At 45.4% G+C, this 21,549-nt stretch overlaps 1 protein-coding gene across 1 annotated transcript in view; it reads right to left on the bottom strand.

Annotated features, from left to right (window-relative positions):
* Nucleotides 1-21,549, bottom strand: part of SLC6A2 (solute carrier family 6 member 2) — a 444,356-nt gene that overhangs the window by 265,013 nt on the left and 157,794 nt on the right. Inside the window, exon 5 of the mRNA XM_068261624.1 lies at nt 13,821-13,955. Within this exon, the coding sequence (XP_068117725.1) occupies nt 13,821-13,955 (135 nt within the window). The remainder of the gene's footprint in view (nt 1-13,820; nt 13,956-21,549) is intronic.

Raw genomic sequence — 21,549 nt, 5'->3', positions numbered from 1 at the left:
TTATCTCTGCATTTGTCTCAGGCATGTTTTTGCTGGAAAGAAGTCGATTGGGTTTTTTTTTTTTCTCTTCTCTTCTCTCCCCGTCTCTACAGAGGCTGGGAAAAAAGGGGGGGTCCCCCGCAGCAGGAGATAAGCCAGCGGTGCTTCTGTTAGTACTGGATGGGAGGGAGAGGTGATAGAGAGGAGTGTAGTGAGAGGTGCAAGCTTATCTAGTTCCAGTCAGCGCTGCTAAAAGTTATATAGGTTTAATGTTGTAGTCATGTCAGACTGATAAATGTGCGTCTCAGAAGTACTAGCTGTTAATATGGTTTTAGAGTTACGCTGCACGCTTGAATAGTTCTGTGTTATGCTGCAGATGATTTGTGAGGGGAGAGAGGTCTACGTCCCTGGGTGATGCTACGATGTAAAATATTTAGCATTGCAGCTGTGACGCGGTTTGTCTCACTTTTGGCAAGCATCCCAGAGAGTATAGGTAGCGGAAGGCTGACTCTCGGTAAAATGTATAGATGCTGTGTGAGTTTTGTTTTTTCTCCTAGGTCTATAGGAACGAGAGGCTGCTATGGGAGCAGCCATCTTGGCTGGCAGTCCAGGACTCAAAATGGCGGCAGTGGAGAGAGCCCGCCCCCGTGAGTCATGGCCCCCACACGTCATGGCAGGGGGGAGGAGGGGCTGGGGGATCCACGTCACGTCAGGCTGTGCTCGCGGCTCCGGGCAGAGCAGCTGAAAGGGAGAGGGGGTAGAAATACAGAGACATTCTCCTGTGTGTCTCGGTTCTCAAAGTATTTCCCCAGAGTTTTTCCCTGGGTCCATGGAAAGGAATGCCAGAATAGGAAGTGTTTCCCAGCTAGGTGCAGGGACACACGTAGCAGTACAGATCAGAAATGGGTCTGTACTGTGTTGCTTATGGGATTATTCCTGTAAGTGAGGCACCTTAATGGGTGGTGCAGCATGAGTTCCCAATAGGAAAGGGGGGACAGCGCATCAGGGGGGGTGCCGGAGGTGGAAAAAAGGGAGTTGGCCAATACGGGTTTCCGTCGCCGCTGCTGCAGAGCGGTAACGTTTTTTTCCGGTTTTTTTTCGTGGACAGGGCCAGAGCTTGACTGAGAGGTCTATGCTGTTTATAACATGCTGGGCTGGAGCTGTTTTTTTGTGCGTTTTTTTCGTCCACTGATTGGTCAAATATGTTTTTTCCAGCTCTTATCAATTGTAGCACAAAGAACAAGGACTGACAGCAGTTCATGGGGCAATTATACAGATGATAGAATTGCCGTTTACAGTGTGACAGTGTATCAGTACGGTGTTTGCCATGTGACTACCTACCAAGTGGGCATTCAGGGATCTGCATACAGGCATGTGACGCTGGTATGCTTAGCCCTGCACCCTGTGTAGTTTAAGTGCAAAGTGCTCCTTCCGACAGGGAGGCAGCAATTTTTTGGTAGTTTAGGTGGTGGCACGGCAAACATTGATCAGAGGGTACAACACACAGAACTTCTAGCAGAGCTAGTATCGCAATGAAGTTCTAGATAAGTAAATGCGAAAATGAGTAAGTGCATTGCAGGCTCACCTGCAAAGCAGCAACAGGTGTGGCATCCGTAATCTGTGCATGCGACGGCCGCGCATGGACAGATAGGGGGGGATGTGGAGTGAGCTGCAATGTGGTGAGAGCTTCCAAAGGTGAAGCGAGCTTCCAAAGGTGAAGTCCGCGGGAGCATATGTTAAACAGGTAAGTACTGAGGATAGTACTGAGGTAGGGGGGGTGAAGTTTAACTCCAATCTACCAATAAGAGTAAACAGAGTTCATGAGAACCATAAAGCAACGAGATCAATTACGATATATATTGATCAATTTAAAGTGTAAAGAGTACAAGCCGCAGGGCGAATCCCAAATCATTAATAAGAATTGATTTGTTTGTATTTCGATTTCAGGTGTTTGGCAATATGGATTTGAGACAGATGCCGTGCTGGCAGCAAAGCTGGAGATGTCAGTTGGATACGCGAAAGGTTCCAGATGCCAATCTAAGCTTGGAGAACAGCGAGATTCCTGAGATTGGAAAGAGACTAAAACACGAGATTCCTGAAATGGGAAAGAGACTAAAAACCGAGGTTCCTGAGATCGGAAAACGTCTAAAAAAACTGTCTGAGCAAAGCATAGTGCAAATTGCTAATGTTTTTCTTTCCCAAGGTGGTGCTTTTATAATGAGGAGTACCGTGCTGATGGTGATCCTAGGTTGCCATTTCGTCCTAGGAGAACGAAGAGAGGACATTCTCATGTATAATAAGGGGTTAATGAGAATGCAAGGCCCAAGCATGTTAATGTTGGGTGACAAAGGTACTGATCCTTTCACACCTCCCTCTGATTGGCACAGATGGACCAAGCAGGGATGGAGGGAAAGAGCACTTGTGCCAGGAGAAAACAAATTTCATGGCACAATGTGGGTGAAAGGTCTGAAGGGTCAAGTGTGCGGGCAGTGGGAATTTAATGGCAGTGTAAATCTGCTATTGAATGCCACACTCCCAGAATCGATGCACCGATCCAAAGGTTTGTTAAAAGGTACATTGCAGTACAATGGGTACATGCAAGAGGTGGAGTGTGTGATTCAGGGGTACCTTGTCTTGGTTATGCAGAGTGAGATGGTTCCAGATTGGAGAGGAACGAGCAGGAGGCGTCAATTCTCATACCAGAGAGACGCAAGGGACAACATCACACTCTGGAGCTACCAACAGAGAGTGCCTCTGAAACAACTATACACACGTAAAGGCTGGAAAGCCAAGGGTGGGTGGTTCTCGAAACAAGAAGTAACAATCGAGATCAAGCCACATTTCCAGGTGACAGAGAGGGTGGGGAGAGCGGTCCCGGGGGAGGGAAAGCCCACACAGGGAACCCTATTCACACCACACGGGTCACAACAGGGGACGATATTACACAGTCCATATGCAGCAGCTTATCCTCAGGATAGTTGGGTAAGTGAAGAGGTACTCTTAATCGAAAGATTGCAGAGAGTACAGTCTTCCCGACCTCAGGTACATATTGTGCCTCAGGATGTAAGGGGGGAAGAGGTCCAATCAGGACAGCTGGGGACATATTTTGTCAGCGAGAGATTGGACAAGGGGAGGTATATTAATTTTTCTGGAGAAGGATCTTTTGCATGGCAGCTTCGAGATGTTTGGGTGAACAAATGGAAACGGTGCAACATTCCTTTAGGCACCGCTACTTCCTTAGTTCCCACCTCAACCCGTGTCTTACACCAGGACCTGAGAGGTCAACCTTTTTTGGTGCTAGACGGGGAGGTGAAGCAAGTAGAGTTGTCCTCATGTGGGCAATTCTTGCAGAAGTTCCTGCGTTGGCCGGGGCAAGTCAAATTTAGTGAAGAAGCCTGCAGGCTCAATAACGCAGAAGGCGAGGCTACCATTCAAAAGATTCACCCTGAAGCCCAACCGATAGTTCCGGTGGCTGAAGGAAAGGTTTGGTTTTTTAACATAAGGTCTAAGGATACATTCAAGGTATATTCTCATAATTGTTCCGATAAGGGGGATTTTCCAAGGGGAACATATTGTGTGAGTGGAGATCCCATATGGATCCTGTCATCCAGGTTGGATGACGTTGTTTCTCAAATTGTTAAGAGAACTCTAAAGGTCAAAGTTTCACGGGTAGTTCCCGTCCTGAAAGAGAACACGACATGGGACGAAGGGGAACAGGGTTTGATCCAAGACGACCACATTTTGTTACAAAGGTTAAACAAACAGTACACTAAGTTAGAGGTAAGATTTCACCATGATACAGGTGATCTTCACGAGGTAGAACACAAAAATGAGCAGGTGAGTTCCAGTCTGCCCTGGTGGACAAAGGTTCCGGTGATGTTCCAGGGACACTCGGACTGGGCCTCTGCAGTTCCAAAGTTCTTTCTACACCCACTGGTCGTCTGGATGGGGATGACAACTTTAGGCATCATTATCCAGGTGAGGTTGCGTGTTAAAATTACGTAAAATAAATTAACCTGGTCCAGAGATTGGTGCCTCATAAACAATCTCCGGAACCAATAGTTTAAATTAAGGGATCTACAGGGTTACGGGTATAGGTTTAGTAGTACCTAGGAGCTGATTGTATAAAGGCGCTCTTTTAGAAGGCACCTGGCACTGCTCCGTTTTGTAACAACCAAACGAGTTTCACTTTTCTGTGGTCATGCAAGTTTGTGAGTGATACGCAAGTGACGCAAATGCTGAGCATGTGGTATTGAGGGACTTAGAAGTAGGGCTTCCCCAGAGGGCCTGGTTACAGGAAGACCAAGAGGTCTTGCTCTCTCTCTTCCAGGGGTAACCGCCTAGAGCAGAGAAGTTGTGTGAGCACGAACATCGAAAAGTGAAACATAAAAGAAAGAAACCAGGTACTGGGAGGTTCAGACGCTGGGATCTGCGGGTCAAGCCGTTTTAGGGGGGATTGTTATAATTTAAGTAGGCCTCAGTTACTTGGCCTGAGTTTTATGTAAAAGGCTTGTCCGCAATATATGCCTTTAAACTAAATAGAGTTTTGTGATGCAGGCAGAGGCATCTCAGGGTCTGCGTGTAGCAGAAGATACACGCAGATACTGAGAACATGTTCCTACAAGAAGGCCATCGGTTTACTCTGACCTCCACTTACAGAACAGGAACAGTAAACATTGGCCATATTTACTAAACATCCACATGCCTGCATCTGGGTCAAGTGCCTCATTGATTATTAATCGAGTAGGCGGGTATGATGACACCACGAGTGGGTCCACCAATAGACTGATATAGGGGGTGGCGAAGATGATGTCATATTTAACTCTTTCCTAGCCGGTATTAAATCTGGAGCGAGCGATGGAGAACTCACTTCTGCTTCTTCCTTCCTCACTAGCTCTCAAAACTGACTGGAACCCAATTATTTCTCTAAGCATGTTCTTCCTTTATGTAAGCTGATATAATGTATGCTATGTACATAGGTAGTTTAGTGTAACGTAGGTAGGAAGAAGGTACCTGATAGACTTCAGCAGGGAGTCTAATCAAGAGCTTGTAATGCAACATGAAGATCGGCATAGCTAGGATATGATGACTGTATCTATCTGTCTTTCTGTGACTTGAATAAATAACGGAAACATTGGAGAAGCCTGAGAAAGTCTATTTCCTGTTTGCTGTGTGGAGAGTCAAGTGATCTCACAGTCTGTGAGACGATGGTGTCGAAGCAAGGTGATAAGAACAGTTTATAACAGTGGGTGCACGCAGTGTGAAATATACTCAACCTACCTGCGTGCACTCATGTAGGTAGGTGTATATCACACTGCATGCACTCACGTAGGTAGGTGGGTGCACTCAACACAACAGGTAGGTATATGCAGTGATGAGATTGGTTCACTCAACACAACAGGTAGGAATATGCAGTGATGAGGTGGGTGCACTCAACACAACAGGTAGGTATATGCAGTGATGAGGTGGGTTCACTGAACACAACAGGTAGGTATATGCAGTGATGAGGTGGGTGCACTCAACACAACAGGTAGGTATATGCAGTGATGAGGTGGGTGCACTCAACACAACAGGTAGGTATATGCAGTGATGAGGTGGGTTTACTCAACACAACAGGTAGGTATATGCAGTACTAGGTCTTACAATGTGCACCTGTCACACACACAGGTAGTCACTGAATGTGCTGGGCCTGGCTGGCAGTGGCACACACACAGTATGATTTAGCAAAGCTGTCTATGCAACACAAGTCTCAGTGGGACACACAGAAAAAAATCACAAGAACAAGATTAGCTCTCAAAAGAGCTGTTGTGGGGTGCTATTTTAGCAATAAGAAATCAGCAAGGTGCATGCTAACAAGCCTACAAGAGCCTAACTAATCTTTCCCTATGAGAGAGTCTACAGCAGCTGTCCTTTCTCTAATTAGTGCAGGCACACGAGTGAGTGTAATGGCCGGTGGTGCCTGCCTTTTATAAGGGGGGAGTGGCTCCAGGAAGGAGTGTAGCCTGATTGGCTACAATGTGCCTGCTGACTGTGATGTAGAGGGTAAGAGTTGACCCTAATGGTGCATTATGGGGGCGAACCGAACTTCCAGAAAAGTTCACGGTTCTCCGCGATCACGAACCCCGGAAGTTCGCTGGGAACCATTCGCTGGCGAACCGCTCGGGCCATCTCTAATTATAACAGCTGTACCTGCGATTCCTGCCAGCAGTGGATTACACCACTGAAAACTAGGCAGGAGTCATGTTTGTGAAATGAAAGTTAAAAAAAACACCCCTAACAAATGGATTAGCCTCCCAGTTCGTCATCCATCAGTGTTTACATACACTGAGGATTACATGTTGCTTTGATGAAACCATTCATTTTAAAAAAAAAAAAACTTTTCACGCTATTTTAGAAGGATGTTGAATAGTTTATGCATAAAACACTTTTTATTTTTTTCCTCATTCGCGAAAGAGGTCCTTTAACACAAGTTTTTAGCTTCCTACTTGTTTTAGCTAGTCGGAACACCTTTTCACATTTTTTTTTTTTAGTATATTAACCACTTCACGACCGCCCCCAGCCGATGGGCAGCGGCAAAGTCCGGGCCCAAACGACCGCAATACGCCCATCGGCGGGGGCGGCTGCAGGAGTGGCTATGCGGCGATCGCGTCATTCGTGACGCGATCAGCCGCCGGGGACTGGCTCCGCCCCCCGTTCGCTGTAACCCGCCGGCCGTTCGGAAGCGCCGGCGGGTTACTAGCACCCGGATCGCCGCGTGTACTGTGTATAATAGGCTTTGTAATGTATACAAAGCCTATTATACTGGCTGCCTCCTGCCCTGGTGGTCCCAGTGTCCGAGGGACCACCAGGGCAGGCTGCAGCCACCCTAGTCTGCACCCAAGCACACTGATTTACCCCCCCCTGCCCTCTGATCGCCCACAGCACCCCTCAGACCCCCCCCCTGCCCACCCCCCAGACCACTGTTTGCACCCAGTCACCCCCCTAATCACCCATCAATCACTCCCTGTCACTATCTGTCAACGCTATTTTTTTTTTAGTCCCTAATCTGCCCCCTACTCCCTCCTGATCACCCCCCCACCCCTCAGATTCTCCCCAGACCCCCCCCAGACCCCCCCCCCCCCGTGTACTGTATGCATCTATCCCCCCTGATCACCTGTCAATCACCTGTCAATCACCCGTCAATCACCCGTCAATCACCCCCTGTCACTGCCACCCATCAATCAGCCCCTAACCTGCCCCTTGCGGGCAATCTGATCACCCACCCACTCCAATAGATCGCCCGCAGATCCGACATCAGATCACCTCCCAAATCCATTGTTTACATCTATTCTCTCCTCTAAACACCCACTAATTACCCATCAATCACCCCCTATCACCACCTGTCACTGTTACCCATCAGATTAGACCCTAATCTGCCCCTTGCGGGCACCCAATCACCCGCCCACACGCTCAGATTGCCCTCAGACCCCCCCCCCACCTTATCAATTCGCCCGTGCAATATTTACATCTGTTATTCCCTGTAATAACCCACTTATCACCTGTCAATCACCCCCTGTCACTGCCACCCATCAATCACCCCCTGTTACTGCCACCCATCAATCAGCCCCTAACCTGACCCTTGCGGGCAATCTGATCACCCACCTACACCAATAGATCGCCCGCAGATCCGACATTAGATCACCCCCCAAGTGCAGTGTTTACATCTCTTCTCTCTTTTAAACACCCACTAATTACCCATCAATCACCCCCTATCACCACCTGTCACTGTTACCCATCAGATTAGACCCTAATCTGCCCCTTGCGGGCACCCAATCACCCGCCCACACGCTCAGATTGCCCTCAGACCCCCCCTTATCAATTCGCCAGTGCAATATTTGCATCTGTTATTCCCTGTAATAAGCCACTGATCACCTGTCAATCACCCATCAATCACCCCCTGTCACTGCCACCCACCAATCACCCCCTGTTACTGCCACCCATCAATCAGCCCCTAACCTGACCCTTGCGGGCAATCTGATCACCCACCCACACCAATAGATCGCCCGCAGATCCGACATTAGATCACCTCCCAAGTGCAGTGTTTACATCTCTTCTCTCTTTTAAACACCCACTAATTACCCATCAATCACCCCCTATCACCACCTGTCACTGTTACCCATCAGATTAGACCCTAATCTGGCCCTTGCGGGCACCCAATCACCCGCCCACACGCTCAGATTGCCCTCAGACCCCCCCCTTATCAATTCGCCAGTGCAATATTTACATCTGTTATTCCCTGTAATAAGCCACTGATCACCTGTCAATCACCCATCAATCACCCCCTGTCACTGCCACCCACCAATCACCCCCTGTCACTGCCACCCATCAAACAGCCCCTAACCTGCCCCTTGCGGGCAGTCTGATCACCCACCCACACCAATAGATCGCCCGCAGATCCGACATCAGATCACCTCCCAAGTGCAGTGTTTACATCTCTTCTCTCCTCTAAACACCCACTAATTACCCATCAATCACCCATCAATCACCCCCTACCACCACCTGTCACTGTTACCCATCAGATTAGACCCTAATCTGCCCCTTGCGGGCACCCAATCACCCGCCCACACCTCAGAACGCCCTCAGACCCCAGCCCTGATCACCTCGCCAGTGCATTGCTTGCATCTATTTCCCCCCTCTAATCACACCTTGAGACACCCATCAATCACCTCCTGTCACCCCCTAGCACACTTACCCATCAGATCAGGCTCTAATTTGCCCCGTGTGGGCTCCTGATCACTCGGCCAAACCCTCAGATCCCCCTCAGACCCCCTTCCAATCACCTCCCCAGTGCATTGATTGCATCTATTTTCCGCTCTAACCGCCCCCTGAGACACCCATCAATCACCTCCTGTCACCCCCCCTAGCACTCCTATCCATCAGATCAGGCCCAATACATCCTGTCATCTAAGAGGCCACCCTGCTTATGACCGATTCCACAAAATTTGCCCCCTCATAGACCACCTGTCATCAAAATTTGCAGATGCTTATACCCCTGAACAGTCATTTTGAGAAATTTGGTTTCCAGACTACTCACAGTTTTGGGCCCGTAAAATGCCAGGGCAGTATAGGAACCCCACAAGTGACCCCATTTTAGAAAGAAGACACCCCAAGGTATTCTGTTAGGTGTATGATGAGTTCATATAATATTTTATTTTTTGTCAAAAGTTAGCGGAAATTGGATTTTTATTGTTTTTTTCACAAAGTGTCATTTTTCACTAACTTGTGACAAAAAATAAAATCTTCTATGAACTCACCATACCCCTAACAGAATACCTTGGGGTGTCTTCTTTCTAAAATGGGGTCACTTGTGGGGTTCCTATACTGCCCTGGCATTTTAGGGGCCCTAAACCGTGAGGAGTAGTCTAGAAAACAAATGCCTCAAAATGACCTGTGAATAGGACGTTGGGCCCCTTAGCGCACCTAGGCTGCAAAAAAGTGTCACACATGTGGTATCGCCATACTCAGGAGAAGTAGTATAATGTGTTTTGTGGTGTATTTTTACACATACCCATGCTGGGTGGGAGAAATCTCTCTGTAAATGGACAATTGTGTGTAAAAAAAAATCAAATAATTGTCATTTACAGAGATATTTCTCCCACCCAGCATGGGTATGTGTAAAAATACACCCCAAAACACATTATACTACTTCTCCTGAGTACGGCGGTACCACATGTGTGGCACTTTTTTGCACCCTAAGTGCGCTAAGGGGCCCAAAGTCCAATGAGTACCTTTAGGATTTCACAGGTCATTTTGCGACATTTGGTTTCAAGACTACTCCTCACAGTTTAGGGCCCCTAAAATGCCAGGGCAGTATAGGAACCCCACAAATGACCCCATTTTAGAAAGAAGACACCCCAAGGTATTCCGTTAGGAGTATGGTGAGTTCATAGAAGATTTTATTTTTTGTCACAAGTTAGCGGAAAATGACACTTTGTGAAAAAAAACAATTAAAATCAATTTCCGCTAACTTGTGACAAAAAAAAAAAATCTTCTATGAACTCACCATACATCCAACGGAATACCTTGGGGTGTCTTCTTTCTAAAATGGGGTAATTTGTGGGGTTCCTATACTGTCCTGGCATTTTAGGGGCCCTAAACCGTGAGGAGTAGTCTTGAAACGAAATTTCTCAAAATGACCTGTGAAATCCTAAAGGTACTCATTGGACTTTGGGCCCCTTAGCGCAGTTAGGGTGCAAAAAAGTGCCACACATGTGGTATCGCCGTACTCAGGAGAAGTAGTATAATGTGTTTTGGGGTGTATTTTTCCACATACCCATGCTGAGTGGGAGAAATATCTCTATAAATAGACAATTGTGTGTAAACGAAATAAAAAAATTGTCATTTACGGAGATATTTCTCCCACCCAGCATGGGTATGTGTAAAAATACACCCCAAAACACATTATACTACTTTTCCTGAGTACGGAATACCTTGGGGTGTCTTCTTTCTAAAATGGGGTCATTAGTGGGGTTCTTATACTGCCCTGGCATATTAGGGGCCCTAAACCGTGAGGAGTAGTCTTGAAACAAAAATGACCTGTTAAATCCTAAAGGTACTCATTGGACTTTGGGCCCCTTAGCGCAGTTAGGGTGCAAAAAAGTGCCACACATGTGGTATCGCCGTACTCGGGAGAAGTAGTATAATGTGTTTTGGGGTGTATTTTTACTCATACCCATGCTGGTAGGGAGAAATATCTCTGTAAATGGACAATTGTGTGTAAAAAAAATCAAAAGATTGTCATTTACAGAGATATTTCTCCCACCCAGCATGGGTATGTGTAAAAATACACTCCAAAACACATTATACTACTTCTCCTGAGTACGGCAATACCACATGTGTGGCACTTTTTTGCAGCCTAACTGCGCTAAGGGGCCCAAAGTCCAATGAGCATCTTTAGGTTTACAGGGGTGCTTACAATTAGGCACCCCCCAAAATGCCAGGACAGTGAACACACCCCACAAATGACCCCATTTTGGAAAGTAGACACTTCAAGGTATTCAGAGAGGAGCATAGTGAGTCCGTGGCAGATTTCATTTTTTTTTGTCGCAAGTTAGAAGAAATGGAAACTTTTTTTTTTTTTTTTTTTCTTCACAAAGTGTCATTTTCCGCTAACTTGTGACAAAAAATAAAATCTTCTATGAACTCACCATGCCTCTCACTGAATACTTTGGGATGTCTTCTTTCCAAAATGGGGTCATTTGGCGGGTATTTGTACTATCCTGGAATTTTAGCCCCTCATGAAACCTGACAGGTGCGCAGAAAAGTCAGAGATGCTTGAAAATGGGAAAATTCACTTTTGGCACCATAGTTTGTAAACGCTATAACTTTTACCCAATCCAATAAATATACACTGAATGGTTTTTTTTTTTATCAAAGACATGTAGCAGAATAACTTTCGCGCTCAAGTGTATAGGAAATTTTACTTTATTTGAAAAATGTCAGCACAGAAAGTTAAAAAAGTCATTTTTTTGACAAAATTCATGTCTTTTTTGATGAATATAATAAAAAGTAAAACTCGCAGCAGCAATCAAATAGCATCAAAAGAAAGCTGTATTAGTGACAAGAAAAGGAGGTAAAATTCATTTAGGTGGTAGGTTGTATGACCGAGCATTAAACCGTGAAAGCTGCAGTGGTCTGAATGGAGAAAAAGGCTCTGGTCCTTAAGGGGCGAAAAGACTGTGGTCCTCAAGTGGTTAAATTGTGCAACCTCATCCCTATAGTGTCACACAACACATATTTTGCCTGTAGTATATTTGTTATTGGCTGACACAGTCTTACACTTTATGATAATATGGCAAATCAGTTCAAACAAAGACAACATTTCAGTGTAGTTCTGCCTTAAAGAGAACCCAAGGTGGTTTCTAACAATCCTAATAGCACACAGAGGCTGGGTCTGCATACAATGCCCAGCCTCTGTTGCTATACTGATCCCCCCTAGGCCCCCTCTGCTCTCTGCTGTGCCCCCATAAATCACACAGCCGTGCTAGCGAAATGCAGCGTGTCGCAGCCGGCTGTTTACCTTTGCTAGTGTCAGTCTCGCCGCTCCCTGCCTACTCCATAGCGCCGCTCCCCGCCCGTGTCCCTTCCCTCCCCGCTGATTGGACGGAAGGGACACAGGCGGGGAGCGGCGACATAGAGGAGGCGGGGAAGCAGCGAGACTGACACTGGCAAAGGTAAACAGCCGGCTTTGACACACTGCGTGTCGCTAGCACGGCTGTGTGATTTATGGGGGATAGCAGAGCGCAGGGGGGGCCTAGGGGGGAGCAGTATAGCAACAGAGGCTGGGCATTATGTGCAGACCCAGCCTCTGTGTGCTCTTAGGATTCTTAGAAACCACCTCGGGTTCTCTTTAATATGTTTGTTTTTCCTGTAGGGTTGAGCATTTGAGGGCACTCTGGTACATACATACCACTACATGTAATTTTAAAGAAAACTTAAAGCGAAAAAAAAACAACTTATGATATAATTAATTGTATGTGTAGTACAGATAACGAATAGAAAATTGGCAACAAAGAAAAGAGTCTCTTATTTTTATTTTCAGTTATATACTTTTTTTTTTTATATAACTTTGCATCATACTGTCACAGGTGCAGTTTTACACCACACTCTGTCTTCTAGGCTGTAAAACAAAGCAGAAATAATGAACCTTTTGAACAGAAAACAGTATTTGGCCCAGTGGGATGAATAGCTCATAGAAGCTCTTTTGCATAGATAACAACTGAAGTGTTTTTAACTCATCCTGTACTGTAAAACAATATGAGATGTTTTTCTTTGCTATTAATGTTCTATTTCTTAGGTGCACTACACATACAATATATTATCTCATACGTTTATTTTTATTTCAGGTTTGCTTTGACCACTTCACCCCAAAGGGGTTTTTAACATAACGAACAAGAGCGATTTTCACCTTTCATTGCTCATCGCTTACATTTGCCAATAGCTTAATCACTACTAATCACAATGAAATGATCTATATTTTGTTTTTTTCACCACCAATTAGGCTTTTTGGGGATGATATTTGTTTTCAGTAATTACTTTATTTTCTATGCATTTTAAAGGGAAAACCCAAGGAAAAAAAATACACTATTTCTTAAATTTCATCCCCTGTAATTTTGATGTAAACATTGTACATAAAACCCACACATTTTATCTGCCTATTTGTCCTGGTTATCACAAGATTTGAATTATGTTCCTAGTACAAAGTATGGTGACAATATATTATTTGAAAATAAAGGTGTCTTTTTTCTATGTTGTGTTTCTTATTTTACTGATCTCACGTGCATGCGCAAACATGCACACGCACAGTGGCAGCAGCGCTGCTTAACTCATAAAAATGTCCTGGAGCCATTAAGAGGCTCCAGCAGGACATTTTAATACGCCTGCTTGTCCTTAAGTGGTTAATAAGCTTCTAGCAGGTGTGTGATAGTTAAGAGAGAGCACCCTGCATAAAACAAATATGTGTGAGAAGATGCAACTTACAGTAGCTCCTTGTCCTTTGACATTTGCAAAGGCAGGACAAGTTTGTCATCTTTGTATGTTGTCATGTTTCACTTTTGTTGATAAGAAAAAGCAATCTTATTATTCCAGATGTATATATCACAATTGATTTTGAAACCTAATATCAATTTTTTTACATTGATTTTCTCTGGAGATACAGCCACACACAAGGCTCAGTCTTCAGTGCCTTACTTATTTTCATCATCATTTCTTGGCGAAATGGTGGGTATTATTTCAACAATCTGTGAATGTAAAAACTTTGATAAATGTTTTACACAGAGTAAATGATACAGCTTAGTACTTACAGTAGGTTCCTTGAGCCTTTTTAAGTCTATATGAAGATATGCACTAATGCCTTTGAAAGAGCCCGGCAGTGTTATTCCACGAATAAGAAGAACAAATAGCACCACGTATGGGAGTGTTGCCGTTATCCATACAACCTGCAATTCAAAATATTGGAATTTAACTGTAAAGAAATTTAGAGGCAAGTAAAAATACAGTACTTTAGGACTAAAACTTTAAGGATACCTATAAATATGTTAGAAAGTGTTTTTTTTTTTTTTTTTTTTGGTTCCTAATTAAGTAGTACTCTAAAACTGTACTCCAAAAGTCTGATTTGGAATGGTCCTCTCATCCTCATGTGTCACAGTATGTACAGTACTTGTTATATATACCGGTTTCTCATCTGTACCCACTATTTAGCAGCACTCCATAATATGTTCGCATTTTATTGTTAAAACATAATAATAATAATAATAGTAACTCTGCATTTTGTATGAGGGTCTCCTAAAATCTGAAAGTGACATCACAAAATTCAAATATTAAATTGTGGAAGCTTGGCCTATGGCTGGAATAAATGATGACACAAAAATCCTGAAATAGAGGGACTTTATAAAGATAAGCAATCATGCAAACCACTGTTGAGTTGCTCCTCAACAATGCAGTGTGACCTTTTGGCAATGTGGGTAGTGTGATTGAATAATAATTCGGTACAGTGTGTAAGGAGACATACTGCACTATATGATTAGAGATGGCCCGAACGGTTCGCCAGCGAACTTCCGGGGTTCGCGATCGCGGAGAACCGCAATCTTTTCCGAAGTTTGGTTCGCCCCCCTAGTGCATCATGAGGGTCAACTTTCACCCTCTATATCACAGTCAGAAGGCACATTATTATTATTATTATTATTATTAGTATTATTTATTGTATTTATAAAGCGCCAATATATTACGCAGCGCTGGACATTAATTTAGGTTACAGACAATATTTAGGGGTGACATACAGCAATATGACAATACAGGAATACAAGAAAACCAGATCACACAGCACAGTATGAGTACAAGGTAATGCTTAGTCAGTCTTTGGATGGGAGCATGGAGATTAGGCAAGTTAGGTTCACTCAAATGTTTACAGTAATGGAGGTGCATGATCTTCTTACAATCTAGAGGGAGAGGTAGGGACACGAGTGGTAGGGGGACCAGAGTTCAGCTGTGGGTTTAGAGCAATTGTGAGGGGTGGTAGGCCAGAGTGAAAAGGTGAGTTTTTTGAAGGTGTTGAAGGAGGGGGCTGCCATAATGGTTGGAGGTAGGGAGTTCCATAGTGTTGGAGTGGCTCTTGAGAAGTCCTGGAGGCGTGCACGGGACTGGGTGATGCGGGGGACGGTCCGACGAAGTTCATTGACTAACCAGCAAGCTCATGGTGACCCAGAACTCATTGGGGTGTGTAAGGGACTACAATGGTCCTAAAAGCCCCCTTACTAAGATGTTAAGAAAAACAAAAGTTTGCTTTCCTAAAACGGAAATAATTTGCGATAATTCAGGTTGGAGTGAGCTCGAGATGTCTCCCAGGCACCACTGCTGAATATATGCAAATTAACCATTGTACCCTTAGAAGCTAAACACACCTCCACAACCGCTGGAATGCAATGATGTGTCCGCTTGTTAATATGTACAGAGCCATAATAATCCAACATGCATACAGACTGTTTCGGATTGTTTGATCCTCATCAGTGCATGGCATGGATTAATTTGGCTCTATGGAGTAGGGCTTGTAAATCCTAGAGGCACAGACTAACCAGCAAGCTCATGGTGACCCAGAACTCATTGGGGTGTGTAAGGGACTACAATGGTCCTAAAAGCCCCCTTACTAAGATGTTAAGAAAAACAAAAGTTTGCTTTCCTAAAACAGAAAGAATTTGCGATAATTCAGGTTGGAGTGAGCTCGAGATGTCTCCCAGGCACCACTGCTGAATATATGCAAATTAACCATTGTACCCTTAGAAGCTAAACACGCCTCCAGAACCGCTGGAATGCAATGATGTGTCAGCTTGTTAATATGTACAGAGCCATAACAATCCAACATGCATACAGACTGTTTCGGATTGTTTGATCCTCATCAGTGCATGGCATGGATTAATTTGGCTCTATGGAGTAGGGCTTGTAAATCCGAGAGGCACAGACTAACCATGGTTAATTTGCAGAAGTTCATTGAAGGAGCGGAGTGAGCAGCTTGGTGTGTATCTCTGAGTAAGCTCAGAATTGTAGGTTGGACAGGTTTTGTGACTGCCTGCCCCAAGACTAAGTCGCTCCCCACACAGCACCTCTGCCCAAAGGCCGTTTGACTGCCTTCTCCGCCACCACCAATAGGGTCCAGGACTCCAGGTGGATTCCTGAATTTTTAAGGCCACTGCTAGCAGCGGCCGCTATACTACTTATTCTGGTGCGTGTACATGCCTGCCTAATTTTTCTGGCTGCACTGAAGCTGCAACAACAAAACAAAAGGCATGTACATGTGCCAATTCCTCTTCGTGATCATTAACTTGTCGCGATGAAGGGGCTTGCATATCACCATGAAGCAATAACTGCTGAGTATATGAGTGTCTGGGGTGGGGGGGACACACCCAAGATAATAAGGTCGTTGCTTCATTGTGGACAGACCAAATTTGATCAGCTGGACAGTCACTGTTGCTCTATCATCGAGCTACCACAGCTCGGCAACCATATGGGCTTGAAAACTGCCAAGCCTGCACTATCGCCATGGTGCGCACCAGTCCAGCACGGCTCTCACTACACAAACAGCTGTTTGCGGTGCGTTACACAGTGAGTTTGGTATGTCAGTGTGAAGCAGTTCTCTAATTACACTCCCTGATTGATGTATACACATGCAAGATGTTTTAAAGCACTTTAGGCCTGCAATTTAGCCAGTGCAGTTTCTAGGCTAAAATACACCCAGGGCGAGAGTGTAAAGATTGCGTCCCCCCGGAGCAAGGTATGGGTGCCCACAGTATAGGTTAGCCAGGTCTAGTTGCACTCAGTATAGGTCCCCCCAGTATGGGTAGCCAAGAATAGGTACCCTAGTATAGGTAGACAGCTATAGGTCCCCCCAGTATAGGTAGCCAGGCATAGGTTAGCCAGTATAGTTGCCCCAGTATAGGTTAGCCAGGTAGGTGCCTCCAGTATAGGTAGCCAGTATAGTTGCCCCCAGTATAGGTTATATAGGCAGGTTCCCCCGGTATAAGTTAGATAGGTAGGTGCCCCAGTACAGGTTAGCTATGTGGGTGCTTCTAATATAGGTAGCCAGAATAGTTGCCCCCAGCATAGGTTAGATAGGTAGGTGCCCCCAGTATAGGTTAGTTAGGTAGGTGCCTGCAATATAGGTAGCCAGTATAGTTGCCACCTGTATAGGCTAGCTAGGTAGGTAGGTAGGTGCCCCAATACAGGTTAGATAAGTAAGTGCCCCCAGTATAGGTTAGATAGGTAGGTGCCCCCAGTATAGGTTAGATAGGTAGCTGCCAGCCCAGTATAGGTTATATTAGGTAGCTGCCCCCCCAGTATAGGTTAGATTAGGTAGGTGTCCCCCAGTATAGGTTAGATTAGGTAGCATCCCCCAGTATAGGTTAGTTAGGTAGGTCCCCCCTTAATGGAGGGGGGAGCCGCGGGGAGGGCAGCCCGACCTCTCCCTCCCTCTCCCCGGGCCACCCTCCGTGCTCCCCCTCCGATGCACAGTAAATAGCGCAGCAGGAAGCTCTGACCACAACTACTCACCTTCCTGCTTTCCACTCGCTGCTATCTCCTATCAGTATAGACGCTGAGTGATACACACGCTGCTTCCGGCTAAACAGGAAGCAGCGTGTGTATCACTCAGCGTCTATACCGATAGGAGATAGCAGCGTGTGGAACGCAGGAAGGTGAGTAGTTGTGGTCAGAGCTTCCTGCTGCGCTATTTACTGTGCATCGGAGGGAGGGGCACGGAGGGCGGCCCGGGGAGAGGGAGGGAGAGGTCGGGCTGCCCTCCCCGCGGCTCTGGCTCCCCCCTCCATTACAGCGCCCCCTCCAAACAGCGCTCAGGGCGGTGGCACGGGCCGCACGGTCCTAAAAACGCCCATGAATTTAGCATTCAATGTGATTTCTGCCCTGAAAACACTGCTTTGGGTCAAATCCAGATTTTTCCCTGGGACTTTTGGCAATTGTGAGGAGTGGTAGGCCAGAGTGAAGAGGCCAGAGTGAAAAGGTGAGTTTTTTGAAGGTGTTGAAGGAGGGGGCTGCCCTAATGGGTGGAGGTAAGGAGTTCCATAGTGTTGGAGCGGCTCTTGAGAAGTCCTGGAGGCGTGCATGGGACGGGGTGATGCGGGGGACGGTCAGGCGAAGTTCATTGGTGGAGCGGAGTGAGCGGCTTGGTGTGTATCTCTGAGTAAGATCAGAAATGTAGGTTGGACAGGTTTTGTGGATGGATTTGTATGTCAGACACAATATCTCGAATCTGATTATGGACTGGATAGGAAGCCAGTGGAGGGATTCACGGAGAGGGAGCCGCCCTGGTGGAGCGATGGGAGGAGTGGATAATTCTGGCTGCCGCATTCATGATGGACTGCAGTGGGGCTATTCGGGTCATAGGGAGACCAGACAGAAGGGCATTGCAGTAGTCAAGGCGGGAAATTATGAGGGCATGGATGAGGAGTTTGGTGGTGGTAGAGGTCAGGAAAGGGCGTATCTTACAGATGTTACGAAGGTGGAAGTTTCAGGACTTTGTGAGGTTTTGGATATGGGGAGTGAAGGAGAGTGCGGAGTCCAGGGTGACACCCAGACAGCGGGCTTGAGAGGTAGGGTGAATGGTAGTGTGGTTAACAGTGACCTGCACATCTGGGAGGTCCAGGGATGACCGGGGTGGGAAGATCATAAATTCCGTTTTGTCTAGATTTAGTTTCAGGAACCTAGCGGACATCCAGGAGGAGATGGCCATTGTAGCCAATCAGGCTACACTCCCTCCTGGAGCTAGTCCCCCCCCCTTATAAAAGTCAGGCAGCGTCAGGCTTTGGACTCTCTCGTGTGTCTGCATTAATTAGAGAAGGGAAAGCTGCTGCGGACTCTCGTAGGGAAAGCTTAGTTGGGCTCTTGTAGGCTTCTTATCTTGCGCCTTGCTGATTCTTATTGCTAAAAAAGCACCCCTCAACAGCTCTTTTGACAGCTAATCTTGTTCTTGTGATCTATTTTTTTTTTTTGTTTCTTTTGTGTGTCCCACTGACACTTGTGTTGCATAGACAGCCTTGGTAATTCCTACTGTGTGTGCCACTGCCAGACCCAGCACATTCAGTGACTACCTGTGTGTGTGACAGGTGCACATTACCCATCACTGCAAATACCTATCTGTTGTCCACTGTGCACCCACCCACCTACGTGAGCGCATGAACTGTCACTGTGCCTGTCTGGTACCTGTCTGTGTGTGACAGGTGCACATTGTAATACCTATCACTGCATATACCTACTACCTGTTGTTTACTTCAGTGCACCTACCCACCTACGTGAGCGCACGCAGTGTGATATACCACTCCGTGCATACCTGTTAACTGCACCTGTGTGACTGCACATTGTATTAGTCAAGTCAGTGCATACCTTTCACTTCATTTAGACTAATGGTAGGGATTAGATTGTGAGCTCCTTTGAGGGACAGTTAGCGACAAGACAATATATACTGTATATACACTGTACAGCGCTGCATAATATGTCGGCGCTATATAAATACTAAATAATAATAGTCCCCCCTAATATGGACAAAACAAAAGGCAGAGGCAGGCCACCTGGCAGGTCTGTTTGAGGTCGCGCTGTCATGATTTTGTGCGGCCCTCGACCAAAGTACAGTGTTCAGAAGAATGCACGTGCCATCAACCCCCAATATTGTCAGGACGTAGTTGACTATTTAACACAGAACACCTCATCTTTCTCAGCTTCCGCACGGAAGTGTGACATATCTTCCTCCTCCTGCTCTGATTCTGGCACCCCACTTAACACTCAGTCGGCCGCCATCACCAAAGTGCCATCACCCCAGGGCTCAGCGGTGTGGACTTTTTTTGTGTGTCTGCCTCAGATGAGAGCAATGCCATCTGTACTCTCTGCCACCGAAAATTGAGCCGTGGAAAGACCAAGACCCGCGTAGGGACAACTACCTTATAAAGGCACATGATTACAAAGCACAAACTGCAATGGGATGACCAACTGAGGAAAAGCAGCACACAAAAGCAAAGCCACACACCACAGTGGAAGATACCAGGCCACAATTTTTTCTCAAAAAAGGCGATACCTAAACTGTACCGTGATATTGAAATGCAAGTGGTGACATCTCTGACACACAACGTTGGGTCAAGGGTCCTGACCACAGATGCCTGGTCTGCAAAAGCATGGTCAGGATTGCCCGAACACTAAGTCAGTCCCCACACACAGCATCTCTGCCTGCACGCCGTGTAACTGCCTGCCCCAAGACTAAGTCGCTCCCTACACAGCACCTCTGCCCAAAGGCCGGTTGACTGCCTTCTCCGCCACCACCAATAGGGTCTAGGACTCCAGGTGGATTCCTGAACTTTTAAGGCCACAATACTACTTTTCTGGTGCATGTACATGTCTGCCTAATTTTTCTGGCTGCACTGCAGCTGCAACAACAAAACAAAAGGCATGTACATGTGCCAATTCCTCTTCGTGATCATTAACTTGTCGCGATGAAGGGGCTTGCGTATCACCATGAAGCAATGACTGCTGGCTATATGAGTGTCTCGGGGGGGGGGGGGGACACCCAAGATAATAAGGTCGTTGCTTCATTGTGGACAGACCAAATTTGATCAGCTGGACAGTCACTGTTGCTCTATCATCGAGCTACCACAGCCCGGTGACCATATGGGCTTGAAAACTGCCAAGGCCTGCACTCTCGCCATGGTGCGCACCAGTCCAGCACGGCCGTCACTACACAAACAGCTGTTTGCGGTGCATTACAAGGTGAGTTTGGTGTGTCAGTGTGAAGCAGTACTCTAATTACACTCCCTGATTGATGTATACACATGCAAGATGTTTTAAAGCACTTTAGGCCTGCAATTTAGCATTCAATGTGATTTCTGCCCTTAAAACACTGCTTTGTGTCAAATCCAGATTTTTCCCCGGGACCTATCCCACTTATCCATGTCCCCCTCCAGGTGTTAGACCCCTTGAAACATCTTTTCGTTTACAGAATAAGGTTAATTACAAATATCATTTACAAGTTTGTTTTAACTTTGTGGTTTATTTATTTTTTCGTTTTTAAATTTCGCTTATAGGAGTTTTTACTTATTATTCCATTTTCAAACTTCGCTTTCAGGGCTGTAACAAATAAATTTTCGTTTACACTTATTTTTAAATATCGTTTTTAACCTTGTCCTATTAGAAATATATCGTTTTTGATATTAACTTTGTTTTTAACACTTATAATGCGTCGATTATAGTTTTATTAACTTACTAATATATCACTTTTAGTATTACCGTTATTTTAAGGTTTTTTAATGTGTTCTTGATTGTAATGCGATCTATTCTAATATATATATATATATATATATATATATATATATATATATATATATATATATATTTATATATATATATATATTTATATATATATATATATATATATATATATATATATACCTTTTTCTATTTATAATATTGTTAATGTGTACGTGATTTTAAGGCTATTTATACTATTACAAATATATAAATTATTCTATTCATGTTATTTATAGTGAA

This window comes from Hyperolius riggenbachi, chromosome 11 (genome assembly GCF_040937935.1).
Source record: "Hyperolius riggenbachi isolate aHypRig1 chromosome 11, aHypRig1.pri, whole genome shotgun sequence".
Lineage (NCBI taxonomy): Eukaryota > Metazoa > Chordata > Amphibia > Anura > Hyperoliidae > Hyperolius > Hyperolius riggenbachi.
Note: the sequence above shows the minus strand (reverse complement) of the source record. Positions and strands in the feature narration are given on the sequence as shown.